The following is a 20,993-nucleotide window of genomic DNA, read 5'->3' on the forward strand; positions in this document are numbered from 1 at the left end:
GTACACTCTAACCGCTACCTTCAAGTATCTTCAGTGGGTTCGCAAAGCTCAACTCATTCATCGTCTCGGCCCAGGCCGCCTCCTGAAGAGCCTTGCCAGCCTCTTCGTACATCATCGGGACAAGTCTATAATCAAGTTAGCTTATTACTTAAGTAATGATAAGAATATGAATATACTTACGGCTTCACTCTTCCTTCGCCCACAAACGCTCCATGGCTCTCCACACCCTTGACAGTGACAGCATCCACATACTGCCTAGCACCAGTAGAAGTCGGCCTTGCAATGATGTGCGAAACGATCTTGAACATGATGCCGGCAAGCTTGGAGCGACTGTCAGCTCCAAACTGGGTTCCCCTGCATGCTCCGGGGTTGGGAAAGTTGATGATGACCTCCTCGGCGGGCACGAGGCGCGCCAGCTTGTCGACAAACATGAGGAGGAAGAGCTTGGACAGTTTGTAAGCCGTGGTGCTCTCAAATTTAGAGGCGTCGTCAAGGACACTGAAGACAGTCTTTTCGGTTTCTTCCCATTTTGCCCAGTATGACATGTCTGAGCCAACAAGAGCCAGACGTCCGGGAGAAGAAGTACCACGCTTCTCCTTGAGGATTGGGATGAGAAGTAGGGCTAGGAGGGCAGTGGAGAGGTAGTTGATCTGAAAGGTCATCTCATGCTTTGTCTCTTCAGACCTCTCGAATCGAGGTCGACTCAATCCAGCGTTCAAGATGGCAATATCGAGCCGAGGCAGTGACTCGCATCTTTTAGCAAAGGCTTGAATAGACTTGTATGAAGACATGTCGACGAGGGACACTTCGATCTTGGCACGAGGGAACTCATCCTGAAGCTTCTTTGCCGCGGCGTCGCCCCTGGATTGGGATCGGACGGCGACGATTAGGTGCGAGAGGTTGAGGGCGAGAAGTTGTCTTGCACACTCAAAGCCAAGACCAACGTTTGAGCCCGTGATGAGAGCAGTTTGGCCGGTGAGGTCGACGGTTGAGGGGATTTTAGGGACGTCTTGGATGAATTGACGGGAGAGGAAGGCAAGGGGACTGGCTTCCCAAGCAGATGAATTGACGGGAGAGGAAGGCAAGGGGACTGGCTTCCCAAGCAGCCTGGTCTTTGAGGTTGGCGGGCGGACATGATGCAGTAGATGATTTACACGGATGAATGAATTGATGCTGAATTGATTGCCTCTTCCTTTCCTTCCAGCTTCTTTCTTATACCTCAAGTCTACGGTCGACATCCGGCCGAACACATTACTCTTCAAACCTATTTCTAAGCCTTCACTATCAATGAATTCGTCATTCATTCATCCTACGGACAAGTTGAAGGCAATAACACGGAGGTTTTGATACAGAGTGGAGACTCTGAGGCTCGCTAACTCGAGCGCGCGGAGGCCGAAGCGGACGAAGAGGAGCTACCCTGTAAATGAAGCATCGCTATTGGACAAACGAGACTTGTGTGTTTCATTTTGCTCGCATTCTCGAGTCCGAGGGTTTTTGTGTATTTATTCATTGATTGTATAAATGTACATATGAACGATTACTAAAGCGTCGATGTGCCGATTCTTCAGGGTGCTGACTCTGCTGCGGAACAGACCAATTTGGTAATTGCAATTTAGAGCTGAATGTCGACTCGACCTTTTTAGTGACACATGCAGAAACACAGCCTTTAACCGCTCAAGGTGCTGACCGGGGTAAAAAAGAAAAAGGTCAGCGCATATGCATGAACAAGGTCGCGGCCGATCCCAGAACGCAGAGGCCACATTAAGAAGGTTCTTTTGCGTTTTGACTGGATTTAAATACGACGGGTCAACATCTCTCGGATCATGTTTATGCTTCCAGCTGCGTTCCCTGGCGAATTAGGCTAGGCTTACACTACATTCCTGCGGTACCAGGTCATCCCATCTCGTGAAACAAAAGGCTTCTTTCCAGCTGAGGAAGCTCGTTTCATGGCGAGATTTCAGGGCTACCATCCATAAACTACCTCATTCCTACGTTACAAACAGAAACATGAGATTGATATATTCTCGTCCCATCAGATCGCCAAGTCTAGAAGGTAGTAGATCAAAAACAGGCTAAACATTGCGACCGTACAGCAACCCCCCCTCTTCCCGCTGATGGGCTTCTAGATCCCGATGGATCCCATCCTTGGCGTAAGCCCGGCTGAGCCATCTCTATTAAGGAGTGGACAGACACTGACCGCCCAGTGCATAAACGTGATGCCCTGAATGGATCGTCGTCTAGGGACCAGGGGAGAGTGGATGCGACGTAAGGCTGAGCTGAAACATACAGGATGAAATGGGCGGCTTTTAATAAAGCTGCGCCCCGATGATCCGTTCCTCGTGTTAAATAAGACCAGAGGGCCTCGGCCGTTCATCTCTGGCTCCTCAATCATTCAGCTTCATCTGTGGTTGCTTGTAAACATGCCCTCTCTTCGAAACACGCTGCTGGCGTCCTTCCTCGCCGCGTCCGTCTCTGCACGCGACGTCCCGGCCAATGTCAAGAGCTTCAAGGACAGCATCATCAAGCAGGGCTCTTGCAAGAGCACCCTAGCTACTGGCTTCTACAGCAGCGATGGTGACTCTGGCAGTATGTACCTATTGTAAGATTCTCACACATACACTGACCGCTCTAGCCTACTCGTACTGCGGCGACCACGTCAAGGACTACAACGTCATCTACCTCCAGGGCAAGAACGGCAAGCTCGTCAACATGGACATTGACTGCGACGGCATTCAGGGCAGCCCCGCCGACGACGGCCGCTGTGGTTCTTCTGGTGATACACAGTCCGTCACCTCGTTCCAGTGGGTTCTCGAGTCGTACGGCACGTCGCAGAAGGACCTCGACGCCAACATCCACCCGTACATTGTCTTTGGTAACGAGGGTACCAAGTCTGGCTGGAAGACTTTCGACCCTGAGAAGCATGGCATCAAGCCTCTTAGTGTCATGGCTGTCGTGTGCGGTAACAAGATGGTGAGTTTCTTTTCTTGCAGAGATGAGATGGCATAGCTGACAGTATCTAGTTCTACGGCATCTGGGGTGACGAAAACGGCGATGACGGCGACTACCCCGTGGTCGGAGAGGCGTCCATCTCGCTCGCCACGGCCTGCTTCGGCAAGTCGATGAACGGAAACTTTGGCCACAGCGAGGACGACGTCCTCTACATCGCCTTCCCCGGCAGCGACGCCGTCCCCGGAGCCAAGGGCGCCAAGTGGACGGCCAAGAACTTTGACGAGTTCCAGTCCAGCATCACCACCCTGGGCGACAAGCTGATCAAGCGTATCGGAAGCTCCAGCGGTGGTGGCGGTACTACTCCCCCTCCTACCTGCTCCTGGCCCGGTCACTGCCAAGGTATGTTGTACCTGTAACTGGAAGAGTGAGGTTGTTCTGACATGGCAATAGGCGCTGCTTGCAAGACTCTCGATGACTGCTCCGACGACCTCGTCTGCACCAACGGCAAGTGCTCGCCTCCATGAAGGTCATCTGGAGCAACCAAAACCAAGACTGGATGTAAAGTGCACCACTGAGTCGAGCTGAATAAGCTTGGCACGTCAAGAAGGGGCACGTTACTGACGGTGTTTGTAGTACGGTTGTTCCAGAGAGGCAGCGCATTTCTACACATTGCGCGTATTCTCATGTAGAACAAGATCTTTGTACATATTTCTCATGTCCTTGTATATAATCTTTTGACTTGAGAAATCATAAATACACTCGGCGAATTGTACATTGCTTTCGTCGTATCCAACAGGCCCCATGTTTATGCCGTGCCCTTTTTTGTTTAATTTTATTCACAAGATCAACATGTAACTCTATGCACCAACCATGATGATTCTTCCCTCGGTCACTGGAGCGATGCATCGCGTCCAATCGACTGTGATGTCGAGAGGATCGCAGACGCTCGCCTTGACGCCGGCCTTGAGAACCCACTTTGCCCAGTACTTGCGCATGATAAGGATCTCAAAGTCGAGTCTGACGGCTGCGGGATCTTCGTGTTCTTCCTCCTCAGGTTCCTCTTCCTTTTCCTTCTCCTCCTCTACCTCTTCATCGCCGTCATTCTCATTGTGAGGTCTAACATTAATGCTGAATCGCCTCTTGAGGAACCGACCCCAAGGATCCTTGGCGGCAGGCTTCTCGGTCTTTTCCTCCTCTGGCAGTTTCTGAGCCAGCGAGGTTAGGCTGGGAAAGTCGACATTGAAGGACGTCTTTACGGGGGACATGGGGGTCTCGCAGCGCTCGGCCACGTTGACCCAGTGCTGGGCCAGGTTCTTCCACTTGCCCACGGTGAGCAGGCCCATGAAGTACTGTCGGAGCATGGCTGAGATGAGGATGCCGTTTTCCTCCTCGATGATCTCTTCGCACTCGCCGCCCTCGGACTTGACCAGCAGACTGGTGAATCCATCTATCCACTGTTAGTGTGTTGTAGCTACTTGATGTGAGTCGAATCTTACCCTTTCCACGTCCCATGTAGCCTCTAGTGCACAGAACATAGAGTCTCTCCGGATCGTATGGCTCCCCGCAGATATCCGCCCAGAGCACCCTGTTCCCCCTCGGCCGTGAGGGATCAAACTCGAAGCGAATGTTGGACACCTGGGGGAACCTGCCCTCGAGCGCCGGGTACATGGACACGCTGTTCTCGAGCGCGTCAAAGATGGCCTGCCCCGTGACGCGGAGCAGCACGACGGGGTCCTCGAACGGGAAGCACGTCGTGATGTCCTTGATGCGGATCGCTCCGGGAGGGTAGATCTGGTCGCCGCGGATGGTGCCCGAGGCCATGATGGTGCAGTCGGCGTTGTGGTGCTGTCTCATGACGTCGCAGACAAAGTTGCCAATGTTGGATTCTCTGGTGCGGACGGTGCTGAATCGCGCGTCGAGGGGAGTGGCTGTCCATCCAACAGGTTTGGCCAGAGACTGGTTCAGCTTGGATGTGAGCTCGTCAACTAGCTCTAGAGTAGGTTGATCCTCCTCGATGGAAGACGTGATGTCCCGTCGCCAAATGTCAAAGTCCCATTTCGTAGGGTCGTCAGGCTTTCTCCGAGCCTCGATGTAGCTCAGGTTCTTAAAGTCGGTTCCAGAACGCAGCACATGAGTGCCGTTGACAAAGTTGTGAGCATAGTAGTGATCATGACCTCCGAGGATAATGTCAATGAGGCCCTCAGTCTGTTGGGCCAACTTATCATCGTTGGGCTCTCGCTGGTGGCTCAGGCAAATGATGATCTCTGCGCCCTGCTCTCTCAGCTGCGGCACGAGCTCCTTGGCAACGGCCGTGGCGGACCGGTATTCGAGGTTAGGCGGAAGACTGTTGATTGTCTCGAGCCACTCACGCTCTCCCAGCCCGATGAGACCAACCTTGATGCCGTTGGAGGTGGTGAGCATGTGCGTCTTCTTGGCGTTTCCGAGAGGAATCTCCTCGCCCAGGTCCGGGTCGATGACGTTGGCGAGGAGCCAGGGGAAGTTGCACTGGCTCGAGAGGTTCTCATACTGCTTGACGCCAAAGTCAAAGTCGTGGTTCTATAGAGGGTGGTCAGTTGTCGGGTCGGTCAAGGGTGGTATGACTTACCCACCCCTACACAAGCACAGTCCGTTCCAATCATATTAAGCACCGGAACCATGTGTTGACCTGAGCCTAGGTTAGCAAGCCATCCATGCTTGGCGAGGACATATATAAGTCTTGGCTTCCTCCCAAAAGATAGACTTTAGAAGCATCCTAACTCACCCTTTGTAACTGTGCTCTCCAGACTGGGGTTGAACACGTCTCCCGAAAAGAGGGTCAGCACCTTGGGCTGGTCCTCATACTGCTCTCCGTTCTGGTACTCGCGGCACACATTGATGAACCTAGGCAGGCCGCCCACGGGCTCGGCGCTGGAAGGATCGAGGTGATAGACGTCGTTGTAGTGGAGGATCCTCAGCTCAGGCGGCGAGTCGGCCTTGCCGTCATCACCAACTCTGCCAGAGGCAAAGGTGACCTGTGGTTCGGAGGTGACTTCAGCCATGGTTGATCTCTTGTTCACTCTTTCTCGGTCTCGTCTGTCTTTCTTCCTCTCAGGGGAAACTCAAAACCTTCTTTCGAGAAACCTTCAAGAGAATGGGATGATGACAGGAGCAAGCCTCTCCTTTGGAGGCGCAGCTTTCTCGTTGACCCAAAACAAAGCGCTAACGGGCCATCATGCAGGCTCAGTCTCCAGTCTTTGCTCCCGTCAGCTCACGTGACGCAACAGGAAGCATGAAAATGTTAATTTGTGTTGCCAGTTGATTTGTCCCCCCTCCCATTAAGCTATTGCCAGCGCAGCAGTACGACGCTGTCATGGAAATGCCCTCCTCTCTCTCAATCAGCGGGCGAGGACACGGGAGTTGGTGGGGGAGGGGAGGCCCGCAGAGGTGCTGGCTCACGCGGAACATGCACTGAGGCATCCGGGCCCAAGTCGGTGAGGGCGGCCAGTGGGAGCGGAAGAAGCTGTAGATGCCGTTGGAGAATGATGTGCCTTTAGTGTGCATTGGCGTGGCATCTGTACGAAGGGTTTAAGAGTAAAAGCTGCTTGACTCGTGTCATTATTAGTCGTGGAATTGACCTGCGGGTTGTCATTGTTAATATCGACCTCCTCATAGGTAAAGAGAGCTGACTCGTATGAATGCCTCGAGTTGAGGAGACAAGAAGCCAGCAAACAACAGAAGAGACGCTCTTGACAAGATGCTTCTGTCACTTCAGAATCTCTATCCCTTCCGGCAGTTCCCTCCCCTCAACCCATGCCTTGATGGCCTCCGCAAACAGCTCGGGCTTCTGTAGGTTCCATGTATGCACCGCCCCTCTCACCACAGCGCCCAGGGATCCCTCCACAGGCATCTCCCTGCCCATCCGCCTCACCGCCTCGATGTCGTCTACCGTCTCCGCCGCAATCGACAGCGTCCTCATCGGCAGGCTTCGCACGTCTTCCCAGGTCAGCTCTAGCAGCCCCATGTCCACCGTCCGGATCACCTCCCACCTCCTGTTGCGCCGCATCTCCGACAGCAGCCCCTCGTGGTGCCGCATGCCCCGACCCGTCGCCACGCGCATGTACAGCCAGACGGGTACGAGCTCCAGCAGGAAGTAGGTCATGTAGTATGTGATGCTCGGGTGTCCGACGACCCACGCCCACTGGCGCTCCATCGGATGTCCGGCCGTGACAAACGCCGAGAGCACCAGGTCCGGATGCCGCTGGCCGAGCCGGAGGGTGACAAAGGCGCCCATCGAGAGGCCGACGACGTGGGCCCGGCCACCCTTTGCGTGCCGGCGGATCAGCGCGGCGACGCGGTCCGCCGAGCTACCGATGTCGGCGGGCAGTATGTCCCGCGACCGGGAGTGGCCGCTGAGGTCGGGCGCGATGATGTGGTAGTTGCCCAGGTGAGTGATCACGAAAGACCACTCGATGTGTGAGTTGAGGAGGCCGTGGAGGAGGACGATGGTGGCGGGCCTGTCGTCGTTGAAATCCATGAAGTAGAGTTCAGGCTCTGTCTCGGGGGCTTCTTGTGATGCCATTCTGCTCAGATTTTGTAACCGTTGATGATTGTAGAGTCTACGTTCTTCGTAGATGTGCTCATTTGTTACTATATAGCCTGAAAGCTGCCATGACACCACCTCGAATCTGCCTATCTATTCAGCTGAGAGGCATCCCGGCACACCACCCATTTCGGTTCTCAACATGATCCCACTTCAACATGTTTATTTCACGGCACTTGCAATGAGATCTCAAGATTGCCGATGCAGACAATTAATGTCTAATCCTCTGAACCGAAGCCGCGGGACGTCATGTTTCGTCGCTGTCTGCTAACGGTTTGACGATGGCTTCACAGTGCTTCACGTGTTTAGCCGGGTAGCATCGAAGCAACCTCAGCCCTTGGCAACGGTTATAAGCCAAGTCTTAAGGCATAGGGCTGGACCGAAGCGCCTGCAACGGCGAGACTGGAAACTAGTTGCGGGCATGACACAAGTTTCGTCCCGGCTGCTCGCTAAAGAGTTTCTCAGCAAAACTTGATGGTCGTTTTGCTTCGAAAAATTCTCATCAGTGTTCCGTCTAGGCCATTGACACAGCAGCCGTCGTGGTCGTCACCGGAAGGTCGACGTTCCTGTTGCAAGACTGTTTCACCGTCTTGCGCTACCTCTGCCACGGCGACTTTTTCGCCTCGACTGGCGCCTCACATGAACATGCTAATCATTCATCGCTCGTCTCAAGATTGAAAGAGAAGAAGAAAGAATTCAACAGCGTCAAACTGACTCGACCCGTCTTTCTCATCTTGGGCGCTAGACGGACATTCGGCACGACATGGATCGCCACTGACCGTGTTTCAAGATGCGGTCGACATGGGAATCGCGAACCGCGCGCGCTGGGATTTTTCAAAGAATCCTATGACCGACGATAGATACCAATGCTCAAGAAAAACATCCAACAATTCAAGAAAATGAAGCCATCGCCAACTCGCAGTGGACTGATTGCCAACAGGGACGCTCAAGATTGTGCACCAATTAGACACCAAACTCCCAGGGCTGGTGGTCAGGCGGAATCCGGCCGGCCGTTAGTGGGCGAGGCGCCATGTGGAACAGGGGTTGAGCCCTGGAAGATACCCCTGGCCCAGGGCGACGGGTGCCCCTAGCGCTCCCTGACAGCCCAAGCGACCCCTGTGGCTGCCTGGACTGGATGGAGGCCGAACTGGTGGCCTCCCGTCCATGCATCGCATTGTGATGATGCTGTGCAGAATCAGCGTCTAGACTGTACTCTTTTCTTTTGCTGCTGGTGATGGTTACTCAAATACTTGATCAACACTTGAAAATACATACTCCAAGAGAACACACTCAGCTCAGCCTGACACAACTCCTCCACTCAACCAGCTCGCCCAGCTCCCTCCCATGGCCAACCTGAAACACCACCATCCACCACAACCACCAAACCGAACCCCGGAGAGCCATCACGCTTGCCCAAGTGGAGGGCGATACCCACTAGCCCGGTAGACTAACCGTCGCCACCTACCGATCTGACACAGCCACCAGGTTGCTTTCGAGTTGTGTGAGTTGCAGCCATGATGCGACGGCAAGCGATACGCCTCAGGAAGAAAGGCCGAGACAGAGCTGTTTGTCTGAATGCCGACATCGAGTTGAATTGCTCTGTCTTGTTCTGTATCGTGAGGTCAAGAGGCCATCATGATGTCAGTATGGGTTCCCTTTAAGCGCCCACAGCGATCTTCAACTCATCTCAGCCAACCACATAACATCAACTGCTCAACTCGACGCTCTCGAAGATCACATGCAGGTCCAGGCTCCCCCTCCCCCAAAAACTAGACACTCCAAGAAAACCCTTTCCGTCTTTCCCGAACTCAAGAAACCCCTGCATCAACATCGACCCGTCCCTGTCACACCGTCAGTCGATCCGACCATGGTAACCTTCTCTTCCGGTTTGGCTTGAGAATTCGACCCCTGGCTACTACTGTGACAAGCCCCCCGGGCCCCATTGCCCTTTTCATCCCCAGACGCCGCTCCCCTCTGCCTCTCTACCTGCCCAGAAAGAGAAGTGTGTAATCTCGTATATGGTCTTGGTCTCCGACTTACATTTATCATAGTCCGTCCGTCTTGGTCTGGTACGATTTCCACCGTTTGGCGAGCGGCGTATTGCATGGGCTGGTCCCTCTTTTTCTTCTTCTCTCTCGCTTCTTCCGCTCCCCCTTGTCCTTAACTTTTACTCTTTCTTGCCACGATCTGCCTCTGTGTTGATCTTCAATCTTTAATTCTTTTCTTCCCCTCCTTCGGGTCTTTTTTTACCACCTTAATCCTCGTTGGTCGTGGACCTGCTTGGCGACCTTTTTTATCCGAACACATTCGCTATATCCGAGATACCCAATACCCACCTCAAAAGTCTGGTACAACTACTCAAAAGCCCATCATCTTTTAAGAGATAGCTTCAATTCTCGCCGCCGGACGGAATTAAATTGTCAGATTAATTGGAACTGGATTTGGATTTGCCGAAAAAAAGAGAGCGCTCATCGACGTTACGACACTTATCACGAAACTCACTCACCAACGATTTGACTCACAACTACCACGTATTGAAGGAGACGAAACCGGATTGACTGGAGAATTCTTAGCAAAAGAAAGAGTAGGAAACTATGGCTTCGGCCCTGTCACTTCGCCTCGCGGCAACCGCTCTCCTCGCCCTCTCCGCCTCAGCATCATCTCTTGTTGGCGACATCGTTCTGCGCAGTGCCGACGATGTTCTCCACCGCCCCTACATCTCTCTCCTCACAAGCACCCTCGCTGGCCGCGATGAAAACTCGACTCTCGATCAGCTCCCTGCACCAAACGTGGCCCTCGCCAAGGACGGATCTCTCAACCTGACTGCCTGGAACGCCGACACAAACAAGGCATGCCGTCAAGTCCTCGGCGGCCTCCACCAGAGCACAAATCCCTCCGGCGCATGCGTGTGCTACAACCTGCCCTCACTGGATATGAAGACGGGAGTTTTCGAGGCCGATCTACGACTGTTCAAGGTTTCCGAGGCGAGAGGTGGTTTTGCTTCAGTTGCCCCCGAGGATGTTCAGGTTGGAGTGACGTTTGACGGCGCAACCGTCATGCCCATTGACCCGAGGGACATGAACGGCACAGGAATGGTTGGACAGGTTGCGAGCATGACAAAGAGAGAGGCTGGTCCAGAGCTTATGCAGACTTATATGTTTGTTGGAAGAATTGACCCAGACAAGATGAGGGACAACATGACTATGTAAGACTCAACCTCCACCTCACTTTACACACACAGACACTAACAAATTCAGGGCCGACCTTGAGTACATCATCATGCCAACCCTCACTCTCACCGCAAAGAACAGCACCGGCGGCACCATCCGCACAAACGTCTCCATCAACGAGGCCGCCTTCCTCACGGGCGTCTTCTCCCAGGACGTCGTCATGTCCGACTTTGCGCGGGCCCAGGCCGCCGTTGACGAGCAGATCGCCGGCCTCAAGAACGGCACCGTCGCCTTCGTCCTCCCCGGCGTCCAGCTCATGGTCTTCCCCATCGGCCTCATCATCACGAGCATCTGGCTCGTCATCTTTGTCGCCGCCGTCGGCTTCGGCACGTACGAGCGCTTCAACTATGCAGAGATGTACAAGCGGAGACAGGCCGTCTCCGTGCCAAGAGGGCCGACAATATAATGCGCCAAAGACTGGAGGGAAGCTGAGAGGGAGGACCGCTAGACGGTCATTATTAAAGCGAGTTGTCTTTTGTCGAGATGCATAGCGGTTGTCTGTTTTACTACTACCTACTATTACTCTTTTTTTTATCATCTTCAACCTATTCTCTAGTCTACGCCGATTTATTATGGCACACTTTGTTCCTAGTTGATATCCGACCTGACCAGGTCCGTAAATTCATCTTCTTCACTACCTACCATCCCTAGCTACTTTACTAGACAAATCCCATAGAATCAATTGATAAGCCAAACCTGAATGGACATGTAACCGCTGGTTTCATCCCGACCTTCTATTACAATGCTGTGGCATGATTGTCTCATACATGAAACAAGATCGTATGGTGTTGCAACCCCAACCCACGACCCATGCAACGCGACATCGTCTCAACTGACGCATGAATAAGAGGATTCTGGTATCATAAGCTAATATAGTCTGCAAAGGAATATCACCGTCAAAAACTGCCGGGCAACAAAAAACTCCAACCCTGTAAGGACCGTCCAGCTTCATGCAACAAGGTATCGATCGCCAAGCATGGTGAACACCGATTCCTTCCAACTCCTCCCAAAAGCGCAAATACATGGCAACGCCGATAGTGAATGAGTCCCTCTAATCTATGCAACCACTTTCTTTCTGTCCACGTCCCTCAGCCGACCCTTGGCCCAGAGAAAGCACTCTGTAAACACCATGTACCAACCCGTCACCATCCAGAACGAGAGGATGATGCCTAGGCCACCCATGAGTCGAGCATCAACTATTCCTCGTGTGACAGTGTCACGCATAGCATCGTTCATCATGAGCCAGCCGTAGATTGGGATGAGCTGCTCAGTCGATGCGCTGAGGGTGGATAGTTGACGGCTGAGTGGCCTAGCTCGCTCGCGTTTCCATTCTGAGATGGTATCGCACATACGCCATGCGACCTTGTTGTTGATCTTCTCCCATGTAGCTTCGCATGCATACGACCTCGCAGCTTGTCCCATCTGCGAACGTAGGGCATGGCCTCTGCCGAGCTTCATGGCCTTGGTGACGAAGCCGTCAAGATCATCCGACGGGATGAGGAAGCCATTGTCTCCGTGTTGAACAATATCCGAAGGGCCACCTTCATCCCGAGCAATGACCGGAACGCCACTAGCCATAGACTCCAACACGACAAGCCCAAAGGTTTCCGTCACTGAGCAGTGTAGAAAGACGTCGCCGCTAGCATAGGCAGTTGCCAGATCTTCGCCGACCTTGAAACCTGCAAATATGACCTTGCCCTTTTCCCTCAAGGGATCAAATAGCTCTTGCACCTCTTTCTCCACGTCAGGGTTTCGGTTGCCGCCCACGATGTAGAGCTTAAAGTCCAACCCTCTGGCGTCGAGTTCCTTGGCCGCCTTGGCCAGAAAGTCAAATCCCTTCTCGCCAGCGATACGAGAGACCGTCACAAAGATGATCTCGCCGTTTGGTGCCAGTTGTCGGCGCAACTCTTCGCTCCTCATTTTGGGGTTGAACAGCTCAGTGTTGACGCCGCGTGTCAAAACCTCGAGTTTATCTTCCTGCACCTTTTGCTTCACCAGATATCGCTTCACGAAGCTCGAAGGGTAAAAGATGGTCTTGACCGAGGGGTGTCGGAACAGGTAGCTCTGGACGGCCGCAAACGCGAAAACAGCAACATGGCTGAGCGGCGCAGGAAAGAGGATGGAGCAGTATCCAGCGAGGTCGGTCTGGAAGTTGCAAATGACAGGGATCTGCTTCTCCTTGGGTTGTTGTCTCAGCTGGAGCATCACCTGGAAGCCCAGGCTTGCAGGACTGGCCAAGTAGATCAGATCGGGAGGGGAGTCGTCACCAAACGTTCTGGTGAAGAGTGTCGAGTTGCGCACAGGATAGACGATAGAAAGCTCCGGGTTGAAAGGAAGAGGGTACCCTGTAACCCGCACTTCAGGCTGCTTGTCCGCGGGAGACATGGATGGTGATGGGGGCGGCGTAAAGGTGTTGTGTTGTGTATGGTTATGAGGCGCAACCACTGCAACTTGAGCGCCATGAGCTCGTAGATGATTTACGAGCATGAGAGTGGTGCGACTGACGCCGTTAACGGGACCGAACGACTCGGTGCAGAGAAGAATGCGCTTCCCCTTGAGCGCATCGGGGAACTTGGAGAGGTCATGGCTGGGATAGCGCGACTGCGGCAGAGGCGCTGTGGCGAGCATGATGTCGATTTTCAATAGCAAATGCTTATCGATCAGAAGATTCGTTGTCGAACATAATCTCAAGCACTCGAAAGAGGCGGGAAGCCTCTCTTTTCTGTCGCGCAGTTATGGTCACACTTGGACTTGAAAGAAATGCCTCCCACGTGGATGGAGGCAAGGGCACGAGAATGGACAATATGCATCGCTGCAGGCACATGAGGCGCTATATTCTCGATCAATACGGCTGCAATAGGCGTCAGAGTCAACACCACGAGGAGAGCCTGCACGACGCAGTTCGTCGATCCTTCAGGGTACCGGCCGGTGGGGGAGGGGCAAATGGAGGGGTAGATCTTGATCCAATCGTCCATGGTTGAAGTCAAAGGCTATAGCGGTGTATTGCATGGATTCCTTTGTCTGGTTGCGCCTTTGGCTGTTGAAGAAGCATCTAGTCGGCTGGACGGCTTGAGAGAACTCGACAAGTCGATAGCGGAATCGCCATCAATGCCTAGCATCAATGGCGATGGATGTTGCTTGGCCATCTGAGCTATCATTCTGAAATCACTTGATATCGAATCCTCGCAAGCATGCCGTTCTTGGTGCCGTTCCTGTCACAGCCGCCTCAGCCTGACGATTTGCGACGTCCTCTCGAAAGCCAGTTGCCTGCTCGACCGACGCAGGCTATTCGCTCACCTCCGTAGCTTCGGCGAACCCTTGTCCGGGGCGCGTGTGACGGGCGAATCAGATGCGCCCTCAATATCACATTGTCCCAACACGCCCAATCGCCCGTTGTCGCGCAAATGCGAATGGGCATGGGAATCGCAACCCCCGTGGCCGAGCCGGTCTGGGCCATTGGCGGTCCAAGTCGAGCTTGTATCGGATAAGGACCGATGCCGTACCATTGCGATCGCGACTCGTGACTGAATCAATCTTTTTCCTCGAGGGCAGAATTGTTAGTGAAGAAGGCTGGCTTTTGCAAGACATCGGGAAGAGACGGAGCGTCGTCTCTTTTCCTCGCTAGTCAGCAAGGGGCTGGAGGCGGGATCTATCGGTGCAAGTGGTGGCGCCATCATCGAGCCGGACGAGTCTTTAGGCAAAAACCCATCCTCAAAAGCAAAGCCCCCAGCCTGTTGGGCTGGTTTGAGGAATTGCCGACCGCAGGAAGATGAGACAGGTGGAAAAATGATGCAGAGGAGCGGTGTCAGCGGCACGTGAGGATATCACGTGCCTCCCTTACATCCTCTGCTATGCACTTTGCACGAACTGTAGGATCAGAATGAGACCAATCCTTGATGAATCCTAGTGAGCAATGTCTCAACTAATCCTACTGAGTCTTTTTATTCCATTAATGCGGATATATCTGCAACGCCACAAATGACAGGGCTGGTGGAATGGAGCTGTGATTGACCAGGGAGAGTGAGACTGCGAAATGCCCACGGCCCACTGTACCTTGTTCCATCCTCATTGCACTCTCACCTTACCAACTACCTAGGCGACGTGTATGCCATTCATCGGTGGGGAGATAGCTCGGCATCGCAATTCGAGCAGTTGGTTATAGAGAACCACCTGCCAAGCGAAAGTCGGATGGCCTTGATGGGGCCGGCCGGCCGGCCAGTCAGGTGGGCTCGAACGATGGGATGGATTGACGGACCGATCGATAAAACCACGTTCAGACGTGAGAAAGAGGAACAGGTCTCCTGCTTCAACTCGGGCTGGAGCCTCCGCTGCTGTCTCCATCTTCGTCCCGTCTTGGCTTGCCGGGCGCCCCATCAGCCTTCTTTTTTTTCTGCCATGGGAAATCATGACGCATGAGGTCCCTGGCATCATGACACCCAGGGACAGCAATCAAACAGCTAGGGGAGGGGCGAGTTTAATTGGTCGCAGGGGTGCGCCTTTGATTAGGTAGCTTGGCTGAAGACCAGGGGGCATTGTACCTATCGCCAGATGGATGGTGGCAGCATCCGCGGCAGCATCCAGCGAGTGGAGGTTCAGGCAAAGCAAAGCAGCTTGGAAGTACCGGAGAGAACGCGTTATTTTGATCAACCGACATGAACCTAAGCGCGCAGTTTCGGATAGGTCAATTCGACATCCAGGGATATGGCCCTTGACAAGTGTTCCAACCAGGACATAGGTCACGTCTTGTTCCAGCATCTCTTCCATGCCTGGTCAGTTAGTCATGATATCAATTCAAGCCTAGCAAGGGGCCACGCATTCAATCAACATCTTCGATTTGCGCGGGAGCTAGCGGGCTGGTATCAAAATGCCACTAACACTTAAAGCAGCGAGTCTGATTAAGTGGCTCATTTCCAGGCTGGGCTGTTGTTAATTCTCGCAGGGAAAAGGGTTACAAAAGAGGCAGGCCGGGTAATTGCGACTTGACAGGTCAAACACAAACTGATGATTGCTGGGCAATTAATTCGTATCCTAGCTTTGCCGATCGTGATGGGATGGCTGGTGCTGACAATGGAAGGGAAGGGAAGGGCATGAAACTGAGGTTGTCGAGCCTCAGGTAACATGCCATCAGACAACCAACAACCGACACGAGACAGACTCGATCTCAGCCCCGATAATAGTTCAGGGGCTTGGAAAAGAATCGAGGATTGACCGAGAGCTGTCATCAGTCGTGTGGCTTGAACGCGGTCTCTCTGTCAATCTCAGTCAGCACTTGGAAACAAAGGGTACGTGTTCCGCGAATGTACGGAGCCGGCCGAGTAAGCAATCATCAATCCCGTCGCCGACAAACAACGAACCATGTAGACACGCACGGCACAGTGCTTCTTTCACGTTCGGCTAGGCTCCGCAAGGGAATGACGGACATGGCAGAGGGGTGGTACCCCTGGATGGCCCCAGCCGCGGGCATGGCCTCCCTGATGAGGCGCTATGCTCCATCGGCCCAACCGGCATCGGGTTAATAGGGACGAATCGACGTTATTGCCTCTCGTTCCTTTGGGAATTTGCCGCCGACGCTGCTAATTAAATTATCGCGGCGCTCCTCGGGAGGGCGTTTGATAGTCGAGGCGCCGCGTCAACATGGGGAGGCTATCCACTGTGAGCTTGTCGCCTCCCTGGCGTGGCTGTTTGCCTCTGCTGCTGCTGTGAATAGAATCTCTGCTTCTCACCGTCTTGTTGCTGTCGCCTCACCATCACCTTCGCCATGGCCTGCCACGCCTTGGCCGGGGTTGCGGCTACGTAATCAAGGTCGACCGTCGTTGTCAACCAACAACCCCTGTCTGTCAAGTTGGTGAGAATATCTCGGCAACCTCGTCAACTTGCACATCACACCTCATACACATCCGATCATATCAGCCTCACAGGAATGAGAAAATAGTCGACAATTGTCAGGAGATGCACGGAGGGTGCATTCCGTCAGAGTCTGCACCTCGTGTTTCTTTTTTCACGAGCCCGCCAAGTTCTGGGATCGACTGTCGGTCAGCTCCTATTTGGCTTAACCACACGTTGTGAGGCTGATTCTAATCGACTTGTCGATACCGAATTGTCGTCACCAGAAGCAGCCTGGCCTGGCCTGGCCTGGCCTTGCTTGCATCTAATCAACTGGCTCCGGCGCAGTATCCGCCCGTGCACCCATGAGTTTTCCGCCCATGGGTTGGATCGCATCGCTCCCGCAAGAGCCAGCCTGGTCTTTTTCCCCATCAGACGTTTGGCGAACGATCCAGTCTTGGTGATATGAGCGACAGTGCATCATACAGTGCGCAGAGCTCTTTAGCGCGGTGGACCCCTACCAGTTCTCTACAAGGCCCTTGTCAGCAAGCAATGAATGCTATGAGTTATGAGGTCTTAATTAAAGCTCAGCATTCCATCAGATAGACAGAATTCTTATTTGAAACGGTTCTAGATTTGTTGCAAATTGAATACCCGGGACGAGCGTGCTCACGACACCATCTAGAAACGTCTGACCGCATACTCGGAAATATCTGCGAACGCGGTCAAGGCTTGCAGAAGGTAACTCCTACGTAGTAAGGTTCACTGTGCTTATAAGCTTAGCGGCAAAAGGGCTCCATGTGGGGGTGGAATCCGCCCATTGGAGCTTCCAGGTTTGGACGGGAGTGCTTGCGCAGCCCTGGAGCTGTACCGTGCGCCGGCACTGTATTATCGATTCCAGCTGTTTCCCAGTGGAGCAAGTCTTGTTGAGCGGGTGGGAAGCCCGCCTCAAGTACCTCCCCCGCAAGCTGCAGTGTGGCCAGTACCTGCATCCAGGGTACCTCCATCTGGCTGTAACCGGCCGCCCGTGCCCCTGGAATCCCTGAACATGGTGGGTGGCACCCCTGGATGGCCTGCCCCTCCATCCTCCATGGATGGGATGGGATGGGATGGGAGAATCGACACATGCCGCCATCTTGGCGGGCAGAAACTAAAGGGAATACCTATCTCACCGCCTTAATTTCTCCTGGGTTGCGGTTCCCCAATGGCTGCGTGGCTTCAGCCCCTCCACCGGCCTCTTGTCTCCCTCAGTCCAAGTTGGCCCCCCTTTTCCCTTAGCTGCAACGTTGGGAATATCTTTTCTAGCCTCCCTTGCCGCTCGCAACAGACGCTCTGCCTCTGCTTCCTTTTAAACTCGTTCCCCCTCGCCCGTTTCTCTCCCAGCCTCACGTTCGCTTGACTCCCCAGTGTGTCGCTTCGTGGCCTTGTTTGCGACTGTCTATTATACAGCCTTGCCCTCTGCGTCTTGCCTGTAATTCCCGCCTCTACCGCCTTTAATCATCATGTCGGCTCTCGCTACCAATGGCTCTGTTGAGCCTACCAACGATGCCCCAATCGTGGTCCGCCGCATCTGCTGTGTTGGTGCTGGATATGTCGGTAAGTTTACATGGATTTCAAAATACCCCGCGGTGCTCCTGGGGGAGTAGCTGGTCTCGAGGTTGCTGGGGTCGCGAGCAGGCGGTCAATGTCATGATCGCGAGCTTCACCGCAAGCGGGACAGCTCTCCAAGGCGCAATTCGACCAAAACACAGCTGACAAGGCTCTTAGGTGGTCCCACTGCCGCTGTCGTCGCCTTCCAGAACCCCGACATCCAGGTCACCGTCGTTGACCGAGACACCACTCGCATTCGCCGCTGGAACTCCAAGCACCCTCCTATCTACGAGCCCGGTCTGCACGATATCGTCCGTATCGCCCGTGACGGTGGCCGTGCTACCTCAGTCTCCAACGAGCCTACCTCCGACAGCGAGGGCTCTGCTGCCGAGGATGGCGAGATCGCTGTTCCTGAGCGCAAGCCCAACCTGTTCTTCTCCACCGACATTGCCAAGCACATCGGCGAGGCCGACGTTGTCCTCGTCGCCGTCAACACCCCCACCAAGTACCGTGGTGTTGGTGCCGGCAGCGCTACTGACATGACTGCTTTCGAGGCCGTTACCGGTGTCGTTGCTCAGTACGCTCGTGAGGGTGCCATCATTGTCGAGAAGAGCACTGTTCCCTGCCGAACTGCTCAGCTCGTCGCTGACACTGTAAGTTTCCGAGATTTCCAGACCAGCACAGCTGGGAAAGGGACAATGGAACAAGTAGCTAACAATCGTGATTCTAGCTCGCCATGCACCGACCTGGTGTCCACTTTGAGATTCTCTCCAACCCCGAGTTCTTGGCTGCCGGTACCGCCGTCAACGATCTTCTCTACCCTGACCGTATCCTGATCGGTTCTGCCCCTACTCCTTCCGGCAAGAAGGCCGCCGAGGCCCTTGTCAAGGTCTACAACGCCTGGATTCCCCGCGAGCGCATCCTGACCACCAACGTCTGGTCCTCTGAGCTTGCCAAGCTGGTTGCCAACTCTATGCTGGCTCAGCGTATTTCCAGCATCAACTCCATTTCTGCCGTGTGCGAGCAGACTGGTGCTGATGTCGACGAGGTTGCCCGCGCCGTCGGTGTCGACCCCCGTATCGGTAACAAGTTCCTGATGGCCGGTATCGGTTTCGGTGGCAGCTGCTTCAAGAAGGATGTCCTCAACCTGGTCTACCTTGCTGAGACTATGGGTCTCCCCGAGGTTGCCGAGTACTGGCGCCAGGTCGTCAAGATGAACGAGTATGCTCGTGACCGCTTCAGCAACCGTGTCATCAAGTGCCTCAACAACACCCTTGTTGGCAAGAAGGTCACCATCCTTGGCTTTGCCTTCAAGAAGAACACTTCTGATACTCGTGAGGCCCCCGCCCTCGAGATGATCAAGACCCTGCTCGAGGAGCGACCCCGTGAGATCGCCGTCTTCGACCCCTGCTGCAACCCTCTGGTCATCAAGCAGGAGATCAAGGACCTTCTCGGCCCCCTGGCTGAGGGCCAGAACATCTCTGTCCACGGCAACGCCTACGACGCTTGTGATGCTTCCACTGCCATCATCATCGCCACCGAGTTCGACGAGTTCCGCAACCAGCCTCCTCCCCCTCCTGCCCCCGTGTCTGCTCACCAGCCCAAGACCATCGGCCGCAAGCCCAACCCCAAGTCGGACCCCCGTCCCTTCGAGTCGTCCACCCCCAGCGCCAACGACCTGCTCGCTCTTCACAAGCACCTTGTCCAGCGTGCTGACGTCGAGTCGGCCGATCCCCTCGACCGCTTCAACGTCGAGCCCGACTGCCAGGACGACTGCCCCGACTGCATCCAGGAGCGCGAGAGCAAGGAGACTGGCTTCGCCACTGGCATGGGAAGCGCCGAGGAGTACAAGCCCAAGGAGCGTGTCGACTGGGTCCGCATCTCTCAGAACATGGCCAAGCCCCGCTGGGTCTTTGATGGCCGTGGTGTCATCGACTCGCGCGAGATGGTCAAGCTGGGCGTCCGCGTCGAGTCTGTCGGTCGCCAGCACCGATTCTAAGCGTCACGCCTGGGGCCTGACGAGGGGTTTGCAACGGCCGACATTTTAGATTTCTTGTGTGTATGAATGCGTCGACTGTTGGCAAAGATTATACCGTTTTAATAGCATGAAATGACTGACATTTGGACGTGGGCTGACGAGACACGCCGAGGAAGAAGATACGTCAACTGGATGATGGAAAGGACACGGGGGTGCGATTTACATGCACAGGCGTGATTTGGAGAAGAGGTTTTACGGGCATAGAATTAGATTTGAAGTTGAGATTAAAAAAATGCAAGAGCAACTTTTATGAAATATTTTCTAAAGTGTGTCGCATTAGTCTATCATGTCTGCCAGTTGAAGGGAGTATAGGCAACTGGAGTTGACGTCCAGCTCTTGTTTCTCTTACCCATCAAGAGCTCTTTACGTGGATAATTGATCGCCATAAGTCTCTTATTATAAGTAGTTTCCTCTCTTACTTGTTTCTCGTCTTGTCCTGACTAAACTATTACTACCTTGTCAGTGCCCTGAGACGACGCTTCTCCCTACCCTGTTTCAGACGGCGGCGAGCTGTCTCACCTTCAACAGAGTGTAACAGATTGTTACCAAGGCACTACCAAAACGCTGGCCCCAGAAGCCTGTCACTCGCTAAAAGGGTTCTAGATTTCGTCTGCTTTTGAGCTCGCGCGCATGAAGGGTAGCATTCAAGTCTGCCGGGCTCTGTGCGCAAGGAGGTCGCTGCAACTTCAACGGGGGCTATTGAGGTCATCGTCGCAGCTAATCCTGGAGACTCGGGGGGTTTAGCTGGGCGCGTTTCACCATGAAATGGATTCGTACTCGAGCT

At 54.0% G+C, this 20,993-nt stretch overlaps 7 protein-coding genes across 7 annotated transcripts; 3 read left to right on the forward strand and 4 right to left on the reverse strand.

Moving 5' to 3' along the window:
• Positions 1 to 7: 7 nt before the first annotated feature.
• Positions 8 to 1,948, reverse strand: MRS44_009187 (uncharacterized protein; the record flags this gene model as incomplete). The annotated part of the gene is made up of 3 exons (XM_046278593.2): positions 8 to 125; positions 181 to 1,044; positions 1,872 to 1,948. 3 exons carry the CDS (start codon positions 1,946 to 1,948, stop codon positions 8 to 10), a joined length of 1,059 nt encoding a protein of 352 aa, XP_046132655.2.
• A 472-nt stretch (positions 1,949 to 2,420) lies between these two features.
• On the forward strand, positions 2,421 to 3,473 carry MRS44_009188 (uncharacterized protein; the record flags this gene model as incomplete). The annotated part of the gene is made up of 4 exons (XM_046273887.2): positions 2,421 to 2,586; positions 2,633 to 2,970; positions 3,021 to 3,348; positions 3,400 to 3,473. 4 exons carry the CDS (start codon positions 2,421 to 2,423, stop codon positions 3,471 to 3,473), a joined length of 906 nt encoding a protein of 301 aa, XP_046132656.1.
• Positions 3,474 to 3,806: 333 nt separating this feature from the next.
• MRS44_009189 (uncharacterized protein) lies at positions 3,807 to 5,987 on the reverse strand (the record flags this gene model as incomplete). Its single annotated transcript, XM_046273888.1, has 4 exons — positions 3,807 to 4,396; positions 4,446 to 5,505; positions 5,559 to 5,614; positions 5,711 to 5,987. The coding sequence occupies 4 exons, from the start codon at positions 5,985 to 5,987 to the stop codon at positions 3,807 to 3,809; spliced, it is 1,983 nt and encodes a 660-aa protein (XP_046132657.1).
• A 704-nt stretch (positions 5,988 to 6,691) lies between these two features.
• Positions 6,692 to 7,507, reverse strand: MRS44_009190 (uncharacterized protein; the record flags this gene model as incomplete). Its single annotated transcript, XM_046269815.2, has 1 exon — positions 6,692 to 7,507. One exon carries the CDS (start codon positions 7,505 to 7,507, stop codon positions 6,692 to 6,694), a length of 816 nt encoding a protein of 271 aa, XP_046132658.1.
• A 2,615-nt stretch (positions 7,508 to 10,122) lies between these two features.
• MRS44_009191 (uncharacterized protein) lies at positions 10,123 to 11,164 on the forward strand (the record flags this gene model as incomplete). The annotated part of the gene is made up of 2 exons (XM_046269817.2): positions 10,123 to 10,733; positions 10,786 to 11,164. The coding sequence occupies 2 exons, from the start codon at positions 10,123 to 10,125 to the stop codon at positions 11,162 to 11,164; spliced, it is 990 nt and encodes a 329-aa protein (XP_046132659.1).
• A 650-nt stretch (positions 11,165 to 11,814) lies between these two features.
• On the reverse strand, positions 11,815 to 13,386 carry MRS44_009192 (uncharacterized protein; the record flags this gene model as incomplete). Its single annotated transcript, XM_046276430.2, has 1 exon — positions 11,815 to 13,386. The coding sequence occupies one exon, from the start codon at positions 13,384 to 13,386 to the stop codon at positions 11,815 to 11,817; it is 1,572 nt and encodes a 523-aa protein (XP_046132660.1).
• A 4,697-nt stretch (positions 13,387 to 18,083) lies between these two features.
• MRS44_009193 (uncharacterized protein) lies at positions 18,084 to 20,170 on the forward strand (the record flags this gene model as incomplete). The annotated part of the gene is made up of 3 exons (XM_046276431.2): positions 18,084 to 18,177; positions 18,349 to 18,824; positions 18,902 to 20,170. 3 exons carry the CDS (start codon positions 18,084 to 18,086, stop codon positions 20,168 to 20,170), a joined length of 1,839 nt encoding a protein of 612 aa, XP_046132661.1.
• Positions 20,171 to 20,993: the final 823 nt, after the last annotated feature.

This window comes from Fusarium solani (genome assembly GCF_023522795.1).
Source record: "Fusarium solani strain SB1 chromosome Unknown bctg00000005, whole genome shotgun sequence".
Lineage (NCBI taxonomy): Eukaryota > Fungi > Ascomycota > Sordariomycetes > Hypocreales > Nectriaceae > Fusarium > Fusarium solani.